The sequence below is a fragment of the Pholcus phalangioides genome, unplaced genomic scaffold (genome assembly GCF_987345545.1).
Source record: "Pholcus phalangioides strain wild (caught in Gottingen) unplaced genomic scaffold, Ppha-v1.0 ptg000002l_1, whole genome shotgun sequence".
NCBI lineage: Eukaryota > Metazoa > Arthropoda > Arachnida > Araneae > Pholcidae > Pholcus > Pholcus phalangioides.
In genome coordinates this window covers 6124661-6142990 of record NW_028301595.1, presented here as the reverse complement: position 1 = coordinate 6142990, position 18330 = coordinate 6124661, and the positions used below count along the sequence as shown (strand labels likewise).

Here is an 18330-nt window from a genome sequence, read left to right as displayed (position 1 = left end):
AATTGAATAAATCAACAAAAAATATGTTTCAATCTTTTGTTTTGTTTTCTTGATATTTTGGTGAACGTTTTGCGTTTAAATCATTTTTTTCAAAAAAGCATGCAAAATATAATGCATCACTTTTCTTTTAGTAAGAGCAAAGACACAAAGTTTTTCATCTCATCTTTTCAAACCATTTAAAGAAAGAATAACAATAACTTCAAGTAATTTTGATTTTTTTTTTTTTTTAACCTCACTTTCATGCTTCAATTTTTCAAGTAATGAGTAGTGTTTTGCACTTGGGCATTCTCGAAATTAATTTGCACACAATAAAACCATTGCAACCAATGTCTGAATCTAGCTTGAGAAAGGCAAATGTGCACTAAAAGTGGTTTGGAGATTAGATTCTCTTGTGAATAAATAACCTCAACCCTTTCTTTGTAGTGGGATTTTTTTTTGCAAACAAAATAAGATTTAACAGAAAAAGTAGAAGGGGAAAAAAAAAGCAAAATAGGATTGTACAGTACCCAAAACAGCCCTACTAGAATGTCTTCCATGGAAGGTAAGGAGACATTATCATTTACAGACACATTTTCATGAGATTATGAAGAAATTTGTAATAGATGCACTTTGCTGAAATAGTTGTTCACTATTTGAGCAATCAAAATAGCATGGATAAGCAATTCAAAATTCATGGAATGCTGGAAAAACATTGTATATGTAAAAAAGATTGCAATGTTAGTATTCGTTACAAGTGAGTCAGACTATAGTTATCAATTGGTTACTGTTATAAAAAAACTCCCAATGTGGTCATGTTAAGCAGTGTACACTGTATTTAGAAATATGTGTTATAAGTAAATGAGCTCTGATGTCCATCAAATTACTGGAGGCTGAAGTTCAAAGTTGAATCCACATACTTATATGCCTATTATTGTCCCACTGATATGTATGACCTGTATCATGATGATTTTTAAAAAATGGAGTGTGTGCTTTTCTTGATTGTGAGGAAAAATACCTACACTCTTGAAATAGTTGAATGCGTAACTATAACTGTATTATTAATTTGCTTCTTCGGCTTAGTACTAACATTCTCGTTATAACAAACATGTTTTATTCCATCAAAACATTTGTTAAGTAGATAATTTGTTATAGGGAAATAGTTTTCAATACAAAGTAAATTTGCAAAAATGTGTGTTTCTGTAAAAATTATGGTTTTGATGTGTGCATTTTTCGATATTTATAAATTTCTCAATTTAGAGATGTATGTTGGATTCTCTAATGTTTTATTTATTTATTTATTTATTCTTCCATATATGTGTATCAATGTATCACAAGTTGTTAAAATAAAGAGCTCAACTTCAAATAGATTCAATTGAATAAAACGATTTCAATGAATATTATCTCGAGCTTCATTGCAGAATGTTTTGTATGGTTCTGCAATGAGTCCTCAGCTAACTAAAAATATTCTGCCTTGAAAATTTCCTGGATAGTGTTTTCTACACAAGAGTTTTTTCCCTTAAGATTGTTCTTGAAATTGTTCTGCGGCAACACCAGTTGTTTTGTGACGTACATCACAGGTTTTTGATGCATTCTGCTTTGGGATCCTGATTTACTTTGAAAACTCTTCAAAATCAACTGTGTGATTCACATTATCAAGAATGTTCACGTCAAAAATTAAAAATCATAAATTTATGATATTAACATAATATTTGACATTTCTACTTGATTGATTCAAGTGAATCTATTGAACTGTTAAATTAGTTTATTAAAACATGAATAAAGGAAACCTTGGTTTATGTTGTGATTTTGGTGGTCCTTGAATGAAGGGGAGTCAACTACATATTGTACAAGGTGAAAATATGGCTTTGGAAACAAAAATATTGTAGATTTTTAAAATAATTTTATTGTAATTAAAAACAAAATTACATGTTTGATTGAATAAGTGGCAGTTGTGAGCAATGTAGTGCTCAATCCATTTTCATTCACCAGAGGAATTTTATTGCTTCTTATATCCAACCACAGAATAATCCATAAAATGGTGATTGTCCTTTATTGGTATATTGGTACTGTCCTTTACTGGTATATATACTGAAGAGCCAAAAAAACTGGTACACCTGCCTAATATCGTGTAGGGAGCCCGCAGAAGTGCCGCAACATGACGTGGCATGGACTCAACTAATGTCTGAAGTAGTACTGGAGGTAATTGACACCATGAATCCTGCAGGGCTGTCCATAAATCCGTAGGAGTAAGAGGGGCTGGAGATCTCTTCTGAACAGCACGTTGCAAGGCATCCCAGATATGTTCAATAATGTTCATGACTGGGGATTTAGGTGGCCAGCGGAAGTGTCTAAAGTCAGGAGAGTGTTCCTGAAGCTACTTTATCGAAGCAATTAGAACCGAGACTCGTCAGACCAGGCAACGTGTTTCCAGTCCTCAACAGTCTAATGTCGGTGTTGTCGGGCCCAGGCGAGGCGTAAAGCTTTGTGTCGTGTAGTCATCAAGTGTACACGAGTGGGCCTTCAGCTCTGAAAGCCCATATCGATGATGTTTCATTGAATGGTTCGCACGCTGACACTTGTTGATGGCCCAGCATTGAAATCTGCAGCAATTTGCGGAAGGGTTGCATGTCTGTCACGTTTAATGATTCTTGCCAGTCCCGTTCTTGCATGATCTTTTTCCGGCCGCAGCGATGTCGTAGATTTAATTTTTTACCGGATTCCTGATACTCACGGTAGACTCATGAAATGGTCGTACGTGAAAATCCAAATTTCATCGCTACTTCAGAGATGCTATGTCCCATCTCTCGTGCGCCGACTATAACACCACGTTCAAACTCACTTAAATCTCGATAACCTGCCATTGTAGCAGCACTAACCGATCTAACAACTATGTCAGACACTTGTTGTGTTATATAGACATTGCCGACTGCAGCGCCATACTCTGATTGGTTCCATATCTCTTTATTTGCATACGCATGCCTGTACCAGTTTTTTTGGTTCTTCAGTTTATATAGAAACCAGTTTCTCATTATCGATGAATGGACCAACTGTGAACTGAGCGCATCAGATAAATTTATGAACTGAGTAGCTATTTTAAGTGGGGATAAATTTGGGTTAAGCTAAATAAAACCCTCTGCCCGTCTTATAACGAGGAGCTAATTATCAGCAAAAAATGCTAGTTAAGTGTGGTCCCTCACTAAATCCATTTTCAAGTTTAAAAAAAATGTTATTTCGAAAATTAAGTGCTTCTAGTGAGTATATACAAGATTTTATCAATATTTTAGCTTTTTTAATTTTTTTTTTTTTTATAGTATAAGTTGGTGATTCCTATTTAATGTTGAGAGCAGAAACTTTGTTTTTTTCACTCCAAAAAATAAATAACATAACACATGGGAAAGAAAAATTCCGCTAGTAATCCTCACACTGAGATGCTGATATAAATTCCAAACATTTTGTGCTGCTCTCAGCCTACAATTTAGTAACTACTAATAAACTAACTACTTAATAAACTTCAGGTTTATTATAAGAAGGGAGGAATGAGCATAAAAATAAAGATGTCAAACTGATCAATCAGTTTTTGAATTTAGAAAAATGGCTAATCCAACCCTTGCTCCACCACCAGTGCGGACTATATGTGTCTTTGTCAACATGAAAGAGGGTCGCTATGCCTTGAAAAGTCAAAAGAAGTTATTTTGGACCTTTTTATTCAGGCAAAAAAAAAAAAATTTGGCACCTTAAAAATTGTTTTGATGCCTAGAGTTAGTTGTAATTTGCCAAACTCTGTGCTATTGGTTTCTCTGAATAATGATTGCCACACAAAAAACAAAATTGATCCAATCACTTGCATTAGAAACTGTTGAGATTGAACTCATACCAGCAACAGCCAATTCAGCCTGAGAAACTCTCTTTCAATAGCCAATAACCCTAATGAAAACCTGATCAGGTCCAGTAAGGTATCAAATCACAAACATTAGACCAATGGTTTCCAACCTTCTTAGGTTATCCCTACTAAAGCATCTTTAAAATCCTGATGCCCCGCCCCCCAAAACTTCATAGTTCCATAAGTTTTTCTTTTTTTGCAAATGTAAGAACCTTTATTTCTTGCTTTGCCTCCTTAAATTTTAAAGCCAAAGGTCTTTCCTCTGCTCCCCCCCCCCCATTCTGTTTACTTTTATTTAGTCAAAAGCTGTGATTCTTAATCAAGGGTTCTCTAAGGGACTTCAGGGGCCCTGTGAGCTTGGATGAGAAAACAATTAATTCGTTTTTAAATTGCTATACACACAATATTTTTTAAGTTTCGTAGCCTTCATTTTTCTTCATTTTATTGGTATAGGGGGTCCGTGGGCTTTATCTTACTGGAAAATGGAACACAAGTATTAAGAACCCTTGGTCAAATCCCTTCCACTGAAAGAAAAAAATAAAGGAAGTCATCAAGAAATTGTTAAAAAATGAAAAATTTTAACTGATATAAAAAATTAAGGGAGCTTGGAAAGGTTCCAAGCATTCTCTCTTGCTTCTTCTCTCTTCAAATTGCCCACTTAAAAATCATATTTCCCCTTTGTGGGACGTGGGCTCCACTTTGGGAATCACCACAATAGACTCGTACAAAAACACTCAATACTGATTTATACAATAAACTTTATTTGGAGCAAATCATTACAGTTATTTGAAACAATATGAAAATTTGATAGAGCAGCCTCTTGGATGTCTGTGATGTAATATATATGTAAGCAACAGTATGAAAGAAATATTATTAGCTTAGTTGATATCCGATTGTATGCCTGGAATTGAGTGATAACATAGCTCTATAAACCTTTGTTAGTGAGACTATTTTTCCATCGTGTATTCATCTTTTCTGCTTCTGGTGGTTTTCTGTGCCTCTATGTGTGAATGGAATTACACATCTTTAGTACAAGATGTGCAGGAAACACACATACACATTACACAAATACTGGACAATTACGAACAAAAAGAATAAATACAAAGAAAAAAACATATATATGTAACGAATATACACTATGTAAAGTCCTTCCAAAAGAAGCTGAAAAGGATTTGTACTATTTGTTTCATTGCCATTGTGATCCAAGTACACAGTATAATACATAAAAAAGAACAAAAAATTTAAGACTTGTATAACAGTTCAAAGTTAAATGATGTCTGATTTAGTGAATTTTGAACAAAATGATGCGAGTATATTCTGGAAATGCTTACAATATTAATACACAGTAATAATATATAATATAATGTTATTTTTACTTATACTAACTATGCAATGAATAGTTTTGGAACATGTCTTCATAATTGTAAATGCTTTTTTGCATGTTTGTAAATTTCGTATTTGTGGTTAGTATTACTAGTTGTTGATTTTTTTGACTGAAATTAATTCGTTATTTTAGGAGCAGTAAATGAGAAACACTTTTGAAAGGGATGTTTTCTTGTATTTGGCACTTCAAAATCATGTTTGAATCTTGTTGCAGTTCTATTTGTTTTTCTATGAAGCGAATCTTTATTTTTTGTCACAAAGTTTATCGTTCTGTAAATATATAATTGTCTGATGTTCAGCGTGTGACAGTTTATTTTTCTGTTGTTTTCATTATAGGTTTGTGTTATCATAGTTCTTACTTTGTTACTTAGTTTTGTGATATTACAATGATATGCTCCACCCAAAGTTCATAAACCGTAAGTTATAATTGAAAAAACCCAGGCATCTTTCAAAAAATCTTCCCCTATCAGAGATGCCACTCCACTCTTATTCGCGTGGGTCTTGGGACCCAGGTTATCAGCAAAATGTGGGTCCATCTAAAAAAAAAATAAAGTTGAGTTTTTGGGTCGGGTTTGGCATCCCTCCAATGAGTGGACAGAAACATTTTTCTTTTTTTTACCAATAATTTTTTTTTGTCCCTTCATCTCAGATTTGCCGTCCCACCTAGAGGGGACAGACATATTTTCCCTCATTTTTTGAAATCAAAAAAATTTTTACTCCCCCTCATCCCAAATTTTGCACCCCTCCCACAGCAGTGCCCCACGTGGCCTCTCTGTGACGTGGCAGCAGAGCTTTTTCAAAGGAATAGCCAACTCAAAAGTTGTAAAACCTTAGTAAGTAGTATTTAGCCAACCACCACTATGCATTAGTGGGACATAAACCCGAATTTTCATGATATGAAACTCATGACCGCATAGTAGCTAGATGGCAAAACTTGGATATTTATATCCATTTTTATGGATTCAGTTTTCTTTTCTCCACCGAAATTTTTTTATAATTTGAACGGGCGATCCAATCTTATGCGATTTTTCAAAAGGGCACATGTGTTTGGTGAATGAAGAGAATTTGCGCAGTCAATACACTGTCCCATAATGTGAGTCGTAGCTGCAAAAGTACCATAATTTCTGATACATAACCCACAGGAGGAAAAACCTCTCTAAAATTGGAAAATTTGGTGGCCTCTCATTCAGGGGACACATCTAGATATTTCGTCAGCCTCTTTGTGATAGCCCTCCCTTCACCCGGGTTTTATACCAATAGGCACTACAGTACTTCCTCTTCACATGCTAAAAAGTTCCAGGTCACGACATAGCATGATCATGACAGCATGGCTGTCAAGAGCAGTGTGGGCCCCCTGGCCAAGTTATTCTTCTGAGGCCCTACTTGGCAAATTCTTGAAAATTTCAACCAGATTGCATTTTTGTGAGGCCTCTGGGTGAGCACCATGGGTTAAGATGGCACTGCATGGCAGATGGTAAGAAGGAAAATAGAAAAAACAGAAGATTTTCTCTTTGCACTTTTTTCCTCAGAGCTTGGAAAAAAATGCATCCCATGGGGTGCATGAACAACATTTTTATGCATCCTTTCCTGAAATTCTGGATATTTGACACAGGCTATAGTGCATCAGCACCATCTCTGTCCTATTAACTGCTTTAACTTGTATAAAAGAGCTGTGTAAAATAAATTTTTTTAAATTATTTTATTGCAAAGTATTCAATTTCAATCAAGTCCATTTCAAGTCTTGTATGGTTAACCCATAAGTTTTCGTATTCATGTACTCTTTGAATTTTTTGGCAGTTGCAGCTTTGTTGTGATTGAGGGCGATAGATATGATCTTTAATTGAGATTTCTGTGTAGGAATTTAAGCTTCTCATAAAAGTACTCTGATATTTGGTTTTTTGTGCATTCAATTCAAGTTTGTTTGCCATCATCCACTGATTAATACGTCTTGGATTGTTGTTTGTTATGCTGTCATCCTCTACATACAGAGTTGTCATTGGCAAATGAAATCAATTGACTGTTTATTTTTAGTTTACAAAAGTCATTTATGAAAATTAAAAATAATGTGGCACCCAAAACAGATCCCTGGGCGATCCCTTTTCGAACCTGGAGATAACTACTCCTTTTCTGATTTATAATTAATGCTTGTTGTCTGTTGAAGTAATGTTTTGAACCATTTCCAATATTTTTTCCTCGTATACCAGTCCTATACAATACTTTATTAGTCAGAAATGAGGAATACAGAAAAAAAAATTACCAAGGAGCCAAATGACCCTTACTGGCAATCACAATTTAATTTATGTAATTTTTCGATCAATATGTTCTAATATCCACATTTTTGGAAAGAATTTCGGAACTCAAACCACAACCCTCTGGCAGTCCGGGCAACTGTGCTACCACTACGAGATAGAACAGAGTTTTCTCAGTGACCAGGAAAGTCAGGGAAATTAAATATTGTCTGGGAAAATGTGAAATATTTGATAAATATGAGGAAAACACTTTGTGAAGAGAAACTCTATGAACAAAAATTTGTGGAATGTTAAGATTTTGAATTATGTTGTCGTTTTTTTGTCAGGGAAGTTTTTGAATTCTGGTTAGAGAAGGATAGGGAAATGATCAAGTAAATTTTGCTGGGAACCCTGTGGAAGCAATGAGATATTTCTTCCTTGGAGCATATATAGCTTAAGCTGGACAGTACCAGTTGTCCGAGTCCCGGATAGAAGCAAATGTGAATATTCTTTCCAAAAATCAACATCTTTACATAACAGTAATCAGTTTCAGCATATATCAGTTTCCTGCATATCTTGCATTAACAAATACAGAGGACATTTTTCTCTACATATATTGCCATATGTAGGCTCCTGGTGGCCTTGATGTCATTTATGAGCCATTCGCTGATTGTTGTCATCATCCATTACATGGTACTGTTCAGCATATATATCTAAAGAAGAAATTTGTCATTGCTTCTATAGCATAGTTGTGGCACATTCCCTCGGCCTGAGGAGATCAAAGGACTAGGTCAATTTGTGACCAAAACAGTATGTAAGCATATGAATGACAAGAAGAGTTACCTAGTGAGCAAGTTGCTAGTTGGTCAGTAAGTGACCAAAAAAGTGATCTAGAGAGTTCCTGAGTGTAAGAGTAACCTGGAAATCAACGGACCAGGTCAGTGAGTGACCAAGAAAGTTTACAAGCATGTGAGGGACTAAGAAATTGACCTAGAGAGTGATGTACTAGGACACGGTAGCCTGGTCGATAAGATACTCGCCTAAAGTGCCAAAGGATGTTTAGAGGTGTCGCGAGTTCGATACCCGGTTCGTCCTTGTCAGAAAACTTTCCTGACATAGGGGTACAACGAAAACACTGCGACTTGACCGCAGCAAAAAATTGCTACTGCAGGGATTCCCCCATCGTGGGATTAGCGCAGCAACCTCTCGATGAGTATAAAAAACAAGCCTGCCGTTCTGAATTGGCAATAAATTGTAGGTCCCGGTCTAATTATCCCTCGTGTGCAGAAAATGACAGTGGTGCTACAAAAATGATCAGCGATCAAAGTGAAGTACTATGTCAGTGAGTGACCAAAATAGTGGCCCAGGGTGTTTAGGAGCATCATAGTTGACCTAAAGAGCTAGGGACCAGGTTAGTGAATGATGAAAAGAGCCACCTAGAATGTGTGCAATTAAATTACTATAAGAGTGATCCAGAGACAGATGCATTTGCAGGGGCAAACAGGTTCATGACACAGGGCTGCAAATTTTAGTCAATAAAATTAGACTTGAATATGATAAGGGTGGCAAAATTTGCATAGCCCACAGGCAGCAAAACCATAAGCACACCTCTGCTTGTATTAAGTGGAAAGGGCGCCTTTCTCTGCACACATCTTTAGTATCCTGTAATAGAACAACTGGTCTTGGAATAAATAAATAAATTATCTGTGCTTTGCTCATCTCTCATCCCTTGTTGTCTGATTATAATCTGAGATTCAATTTTCGGCAGTTTTCTATTAAATGAGATACCACTTAGTGGTGGAAAGAAAAATGAAAAAAGCCATTTTTAGATTCATTATATAGTAGAACCTCCCATATCAAAAATGAAAGAGACTGAATCTTTTATTGGATGAGAAATTTTGGGTATGAATAAATATATTAGTGTCATTATTAGATACAGGGTCCTTGAATGGAGGGGAGTGGTTGTAAACTCTCCAGATGCCAATTTTTTTCTCTCTCTGAATGGGTGGGGCCAATCGTCCCCATTGCTCCCTCCTCTCTCCTTTATCTTACTATGATTAAAGTAGAGCTGTAAAAGCGATAAAATTCAAATTATTTTTTTTTTAAATCTGGAAAAATATTGTTGTTACTGATTGTCTCCAAACTAAGGAGGCAAAAATCTCACAGTTAGTGTCACCGTCCATCCTTGTATGATACAAAAAATTCAGGCACATCTTCCAACTTCTGATAAGGTGGTGAAAAAAAAAGACAACTGAAAAACTGTCATATCTTGAAAACTTGTGTTTATATATACAGTCAAATCCCGTTTTAGCGAATACCATTATAGCAAAAATCTTGTTTTAGTGAACATTTTTCTAATCCCCCAAATAAGTTTACATAGGAAAAATACAAATTCCTTTATAATGAAATCGATTTCTCTGGTCTCTTGGAGTTCATTATAATGGGATTCAACTGTATGTATGAAAATTTTAGAGTGATAACTACAATTGTATTTAAACTTGTTCCAGTGAAAATAATTTAGATGAGTGCTACGTTGTTTCAGGAATTTTTTTGAAAATTATAGTAAAGGTCGAAACCTGTGGAAAATAGTATAATTAAAAATTATGCACAAAAATTTCATTTTAATTAAACGAGACAACTTTTTTCTTGGCAATCTTTATCTTTAGGGATGTCATTGATACAGCAACCGTATACAGTTCTTAATCTTTTAATTCTTCTCACCATTTCATGACCAGGCATTACGTTTTCTCGGAGGACAAGCTTTTCGCCCCTTCATTATAATATAAATATGCTGTCTTTGGCATCTTCACTCTTTCTGAAAAAACATTTAACCTTATAGCGCATGACTGATGAAAAGTCTCAATCAGCTGACATGAGAAAAATTCAGATTTCTTTCTCTGACAGCAGAAAACATGTCCTTATACTTTTTTCTAAGTTTTGACCTTTACTATAATTTAAACAATTTTTTCTGAAAAAAAAAAAAACCAGCACCCATCAAAATTATTTTCAGCAGAAAATGTTTAATTCCACTTGTAATTATTACTCTAAAATTTTCATGCATCTACAAGCACAAGTTTTCAAGATATGGTGGTTTTTCGGTTGGCCTTAAACTTTTTTCCATCACCTTACAGATGGCAGCACTCCTCAAACTTTGAAACATGCATCACTCGGACATCATAAGTATGTTAGGGCCACACATATAACACACCCTTTTTGGGGTGTGCCAATTTGTTAGAAATTCCCCGGAAGAATGTTTATACATGGTGCGTCTATTGTGAGATGCTTGTTAGTCTTGCAAGATGCGTTTCTGCATCAGTTGTTGAGAATTTTTTTTTAATTTAAAATTTAAGTGCAAAAAAAAAACTTATACCATCAAGCTCCAATTAAAACTAAATAAATATACATGTTAAAATAAAATAATTTAAGGAACCCTTTTTACCAAAAATTTGGTCTTGAAAAATAAGGGGAGGGGGGGTTCTTATACATTGATAGAATTATAGATACTAACAAATTACTCGATTCCTGGGAACTCGAATCTTTATAACTTGCAACACCTCAAGTCACTTGTTCATTGCTACAGCGCACATGTAAACCTACCATTGCTAACGATAAGCTTATATAGGCAGTAATGGCGTAACATACTTTTTGCTATTGATTTAATTTTTAAACAAAGGTGTGGGGGATTTAACAAAATTTAAATATGTCTGTCAATTCAGTTTTTCCTGAAGATCCGCAAGATGTTGACTCCAACCTAACGCCTACAGGAAAAATTGGGAAACAAAAAATTAGTGAAGCTTGCAGCTGGGTGAAAAAGTTGAGGAATGGTGGGGAGAGAAATGATTGCAGAGCCTTTAAAAAGTGTGGCATAAGCAACAATACATGGATAGTGCTGCGGATGATGCAATCATCCGAGTCATCATAATAATGAACTAGTTGGGGGAGCTGATTGTAATGTAGAGATGGAAGTGATGAGGAATTTAATGATTTCTATGATGAATAAAAGATATACATTTTTATACATCTTAAAATAAAGATATCTTTGTGTGATAAACGTTTCCAAATTTTAAGTACAAAAATTCATGGGATTCCTTATACACTTTAAAATATGGTAGATACAGTTAATATAATTTAAAAAGAAGCAAGATGAGTAATAAAATTATCAGTAATTTAAAATACATGATTGAAAAGGCAAATCCCCTGCAAAAAAAATTGCATCAAAAAATTTGCACGAAAAAGTTAGAGTTGATGTGAATACATTCTTCGCACCTTAAGTCGTATGTGGGTAATGGTATGATTAAATTGGTAATATCAGATTTGTCTTCAGAATAGCTAACAGACGATACCAATTTCATCTACATGCATTGCGAACCTCTCAAGATACAATGCAAAATGATTTCATTCAAAAAGCGTGCGGAAGCCTGGTGCGCCAGACCAGAAGAGGTATTAAAACCAGAGTGGTATCATTCGATTTGTCTTAGAAATGCCTATCAGACAACACCATTGGCTTCTATTTGTGTTGCGAACCTCTTGAGCTATAGCTGAAACACACCCAGTTTTGTTACGAAAGTGGGCAGTGAGTCTGGTGTCTAGACCAGAAGAAGTATTGGTACCAATTAAGTATCGTTGAATTTTTTGAAAAAATGTCTATCAGACAATACCATGGGTTTTTGTCTGATAGGCATTATTTGTATTGCAAACCTCAGAAGATATAGCGGAAAATTTTTTGTTACGAAAGCAAGCCGGAAGCCTGGTGTCCAGACCATAAGAGGAATAAAAACCAGAGTTGTATGATTGGATTTGCCTTAACAGGATCTACCTGCAGGCATCAAAAGCAATGAATACTTCTTGGGATATGAGCGTTTAAATTATTCCAACTTTTCGCAAATGCTCTCTGTATCGTCAGGTGATTTAAAACATGTATTCACATCAAAAAGAGTTATCTTCCCCTGAAAAATTAAGGATATGCATTCCGTAATGTTCAAAAACTAGATAAAACTAAACAAGGTGAAATTACTCTAAAATTTAAATCAAAGAGTTTAGGAAATACAGTAAGAGTCTGTCAAAATCAGAGTTACAATCATGGGGAAAATTGTCTTTATAGCAGACTTTTCATCATAAGCAAATTTCATTTTTTTACTCTGTGAAGCTATAAATTGGAAAAATTCTCTTCATATTGCAATCGTTTTTATTTGAAGATTATGTCATTCTCCATCAGGAATGGGACAAATATGGTGATTTGGTGAATATCGAATATTCTGCTAATGTTTTGGCTTAACTGAATTTTTCCTCTTTAGATGTTCTTTGCCCCTTTTGCCTCCTTCAAGTAGCTTAATACGTATCTTGTCTAGATACATCCTTCAGTACTGAATTTTTTTTTCCATTTATGTTAAAATTCTGATACAGATATTCGGCTGAATACCTAAGTAACATTCAGCCGAACCAAATATTTGGCAAAAGGGCCAAATGCCAACCAAATATTTGTCCTATCGTTATTCACACAAAGGCTTTTAACATTTGGCTGATTTACACACAAATACAACGCCACAACAGGCAAATTGCCCAACGAAGTGGCTGACTTAAGAACATCATGGATCCCCGAGCCCCTACCTACTACTGCTACACCACACATGCACCCCCCCCCCCCCCGCGGAACCCCCCAACGAATCGGTACATGCGGGAATGTGCGTGTACATGTAGTGCAACCTAACGTAAAGTTTGTTTCTGTGTAATGCTTGTTATGTGTAGTGCTGTCATCTGCCCCCAGTTTTACTAACTATGAGTGAAGTGTTATGGTTGAATGATTTACCGTTGTAGGACTGTTGCTCTCTGTGGCGAGACTTTTTAACGGGGAGATCGGCTCACATTTGCGCCTTGAAGTTGGGAACCACAGAAAACCAACTTCAGCCGACCACCACTGTGGGGTTCGAACCCGGATCCTCGCATCACGAGTCCGGCACTATAACCACTCGACCACCACAGCGGCCATTTGAAGATGGATTCAAGAAAGAAAATTAAACTTTGCCTACAGGGAAAAAAACGAACCCACTTCCTCTCGCATGCCGGGTTTGATTACCCCTCAGAGGCCATTGAATTTTCTTTCCTTAATTCATCTTCACATCAGCCTTCATATGAATAGCAGAAAGTGGCATCGTACACATCCTCAGATAAGTTGCCATCTGGTGACTGTCAGTAATTACGAACTGTTGGTTGAGTTAGGTCTGACTGTCCATGTACGCTCTGGGTCATCACGTACAAGCTCTAAGGAAAGAGGTTTGTTGCCTTTTACCAAAGGATCACTGAAAGCAATGTTTGCTGTGCAATTCATTGTATGGGATATCAAAACTGAAAACCAATTCAAACATCGTTGCTGTCTGCAGCTAACTAGGAAAAGCATCTGGAATGCACTCAAGAGCGCAAGGATTGAAAAGTGGATTACCGGACACAAGTTATCTGGTCTGATGTATCACATTTTCAGTTACACCATACAGATGGGCGAGTGAGAATTTCACCACGAAAGCATGGATGGCGGCAAGTGCATTGTTACAACCCTTCAAGCTAATGGAGGCAATGTGATTTTTTATGGAATGTTTTCCCCAGCATGCTTCTGACCCTTTAATTCATTTTCATTACCTTCTGAATAAGACATCGTATCTAAACATTTTTGCTCACCAAGTATATGCTGTTATGTTGATGGTTTTTTCCAAAAGCCATGGCTACTTTCAACAAGATAATGTGTTCTGCCATAGTGCTGACATTGTACAGGATTGGTTCAAGGAACATGAAAGCGAGTTTACTTTGCTTAGGTGCCCCCTCCCTGAAATCCTCAGATCTCAATCCCATTAAGCATTTGTGGGATGAAGTCAAAAGAACCATCAGACATCCACACTCAATGATCCAATCTCACACTATTGAGAAGTGCTGTTCATCAAGCGTGGTCTCAGATTTCACAGACGACCTATTAATATCTCGTAGAGTCCATTCTAAGAAGAATCATTGTTGTATTTAAAACAAAAGGTGACCTAACAAAATAATCACAAGGTGGTCATAATAGAATGAATTTTTTTTTTCCAGCCCTGATAGATATGAAGACAAAGATACTCACTGAACAAAGTTCCTAGTAACGAGAATCTGCAAACTATTCTTTACTCCTAAAGGGAATCATTTTAGATGTAAAGAAAGGGAAAAAAAGAATCATGTATGCTCTAAAAATTTTTCTCAGGGTTCTTAGCCAGAAATTATATTGACGTTCAACCAAATTGTAAAGAACTTGGACATGTTTAACAAGAAGCCATCCCCAGATTTTTGTTTAATAGGCCCAGATAACTGGATGATGATGTGAATGTAAACACAGACTGTTTATCTTTGTTCTTTCGTTAATATTGTTTGTGGATAAATCTCTCAACTTGTTTGCAGAGTGGCTATCATAGCAAATTAGCAAATAATCCAAATTTGCATCAAAATATTTACGGAACATGTTCATGTGCAAAGATTGTGATTGCCGATTTGAATTGACGTAGTCAGTTCTGGTTGGCTAACTTGGATTTACTTCACTGAAGAAAGGAAATTTTATTGACAATAATAATAGTATAGTAATTGAGTTATCAGAATAATGTTTAATAGACACTATTTTATCTCTCTTGATTAAAAAAAAAAAAAAAAAAAACCTTTTCCAAACTCTTAATTCATATAAAACAACTCAAAAACTTAACAGTTGTTCATTTCAAATAATTTATTCATTTCAAAGATCATAACTTTCCATCTCTCACTGTAAATTCTGGTGGTACTCAGGGATTGGTTCTTTTCCCACTATTATTCTTAATGTATATTAATGATCTTCCAGAAACCCTCATTAGATTTTTTTGCCGATGACTGCATAATTTACCATATCATTAATTAAGAGTCCAATCAAGCGAAACCAACATAATTTGACTTCCATCTTTTGACTAGTGCTCATTATGTCGAACGCCTGGCAACATTTCACAAATAGTGCCCATAAGATTTTCTTGTGAATTATTTCCTCTCAAATTTTCATAGTTGATCAATAACTTAACTATATCGCAAGATTCACAAATTAAATACTTCTGCGTCATTATATCAGTATATGTTTGCTAGAATCTATATGTCAATTACATTCACCAGGTGTCTCCAAAAACTTTTCTACCTTTGCTGTAACCTTATGCATAGTTGCAGAGTCTCCCAAATTTCTACTCCATCTCCCAGACTCCTAAATAATTCTTGTATCTCCCAAATTTCGGCTGTGATTGTAAAAAATCCCTAATTTTAGGGAAGAATTATTCCTAAAGAATTTACTTGGAAGAAAGACATGCTTTCGTCGTTAATCCTCGGAAATGACGTCACAAGCATGATGTAAATTGTCACCATTGCATCAAATAACAAAGAAAGTATTTCATTTTCAGGGGGTAAAAGACACAATCAATCAATCAGCCAGCATCAATTCAGCCTCGTGACATCCAAAATTGGCAAGATAACTTGTATTTGCTTTCACCATATGTCTTATTTAGAGCCGATGGCAACTTTTTTGTTGGCGTGATTTGATTGGAAAGTAGTAAAGACAGATAATTTAACCTACTGGTTAGCGCCTTAGTATTCTTGGGCGATGTTTTTCGTACAATGTCATGTTTTTGCACAAGGGAGAAATCCCTTCATTAATGAGAAATCCTTACATTATTTTCCAAAAAATCCCTCTTATATTAATTTTTATACTGAATTGAATCTGCGTAAAAACCTCCCTAATTCTAACTTTTAAAAGTTGGCAGCTATGTCTTACGAATTCTACTCATGATGTCCGATCCTCTGTTACCATAGTTCAGTTTTTCCCATATTCTCCTATGTGTCCGAAATCTGAGACTCCCTTCACCATGCTATGTAAAATTCTTCATGGACATCTGAACTTCCATTTTAGCATTTTATCTAAGCCAACATATTTCTCTAATAGACTTAACAACTCCCAGAAATTGAAACCCTTCTTCGCTTCTGCAGACTCTTGCATACCATAGTTGACTGGAACAAACTTTCCTCCGCTATTGTCAATTCAGCCACGACTGTTGAATATTTAAAAAATGTAAAACAATATCTCTGTCACCACATTAAATGCATTTTTTTGTATAGGCCTCAGCCAAACAATGGTGTATAAATAAATAAATAACCTGTTTTAGGGTGAAACTTTCGTATAGAGAGAGAATACCATATTTTAATATGTATAAGGAACCCCTTTTGTACCAGAAATTGGGTCTCAAAAATAAGGGGGAGAACCTTATATATGAATAGTATTATAAATACAGTCGAATCCCATTATAGCGAACTCCAAGAGAACAGAAAAATCACTTCGTTATAACGAAATTTCGTTATAAAGGAATTCCAGGTTTTTGCATTTTTCCTGTGAAAACTTATCTGGGGGATTAGAAAAGTGTTCGTTGAAACAAGACTTTCACTATAATGGTATTCATTAAAACGGGATTCGACTGTATCTCTTCATTTTTTTTTTTCACATTCCAAGCCCAAAACAATCGGGGTTCCTTATACATATTAAAATACAGTATATAGTTAAATATGTATTTTTGCTTGTTATTTCAATTGCATTGATCTAGGCTAATTAATGGTTTATGTTTCGTTGACAGAAGCAGAGTGAATGATATCCTGAATGTTCCACGCTCAAGAATTCTGGGCAGGTTTTCATCAGGGCGCTCAAGGAGGATGGTCGACGAAACTCGAAATTTGTTATCTGGATTGACATAAGTTTTCCTAGAAGATACTATTCTTGGAAATGAAACCTCCTCAACTGTGTGTGTGTGTGTGAGTGAGTGTTTTTAATTTTTGTCTTCAGTTAATTTAATTTTCAATGTAGAATGCATAAACTTAATTTTTTTTTTCCGTTTGCTAAAAAAACATGTAACAAGAACCTGGATTTTATTTATGTGTAAAACGCTAAAAGTATTGATAACACGAGTGTATATGCATGAGCAGAAATGGATGGATTAATGTCAAATCTCGTGATGGTACGTGTATTATGTTTTGTATCAGATAATTTGATCACTCGCTGTTCAGGATGCAGTCCTTATTTCTACTAAATCAGGATTTGGAACTATTTTTGGAATTTAAATTGGTGTGCCCTACAAACATGAAAACGTATTACCAAGTAGAGATATTTAAATTTTGCCAAAAAAACATCAAAATTTTGCAAAAAAAATTAGCTCAAAAATTTCTCATTTATTTGAAGAGGAAGAAAAATTCAAATCAACAATATCTTGGTTTCTTGAAAAGCAGAATGAATGGTGTAGCAAGGTCTGGTTACACCCGGTGCGGAGTTGTTTTAACTTGTCACCCCATGTCCACCAAAATATAAAATGAAATTAACTGTGGAAGCAATTTTTGTTATTCAATTGGTTAAGTAAAGCTGAATGAGTTTACTGTGGACGCCGTCAGGCTGCAACACTAATCAGACCCCTCTAGATTCAAACAATGGTGTTCGGAAATCCCAACTAATCGGTATAACCCCCGCTCTTCCCTAAGCAATCTGTGGAACATTTAGAGTGACATGTGGCACAGATTTAGAGCACTTAAGTAGCACCCAGTGTGGTTCTACATCACTCAAGTTACCTGCGGCCCACTCCCAGATTACTTAAGTGATCCGCAGCATAATTACGAATCACTTGATTGATGTGTGACACAGTTCCAGAGTGCTTGAGCGGCCCAGACACATTTCCAGATCACTTGGATTCACAAAACATTTAGAGGGGTACAACTCTGTAGGGGACTTGTCAATAGGGAGAAATAGTAGTTCAGGTGCCCACAAACTAGCGAAAGGTTTTTTGTCATTTTTAGCGGATCGAGTAAGATGCC

At 35.6% G+C, this 18330-nt stretch overlaps 1 protein-coding gene across 4 annotated transcripts in view; it reads left to right on the top strand.

Moving 5' to 3' along the window:
- Positions 1-18330, top strand: part of LOC149089140 (organic cation transporter protein-like) — a 60222-nt gene that overhangs the window by 33168 nt on the left and 8724 nt on the right. For 2 of the 4 annotated variants that reach the window (XR_016193386.1, XR_016193388.1), the window contains exon 11: positions 17109-17287. Coding sequence is in view for 1 of the 4 variants with exons in the window: in XM_089237464.1 (XP_089093590.1) it covers positions 5376-5388 (13 nt within the window). In the remaining 3 variants the exon portion in view is untranslated. Of the gene's footprint in view, positions 1-5375; positions 5537-17108; positions 17288-18330 lie in introns of those variants that run through there. The other 2 variants (XR_016193387.1, XM_089237464.1) reach the window with 2 other exon arrangements.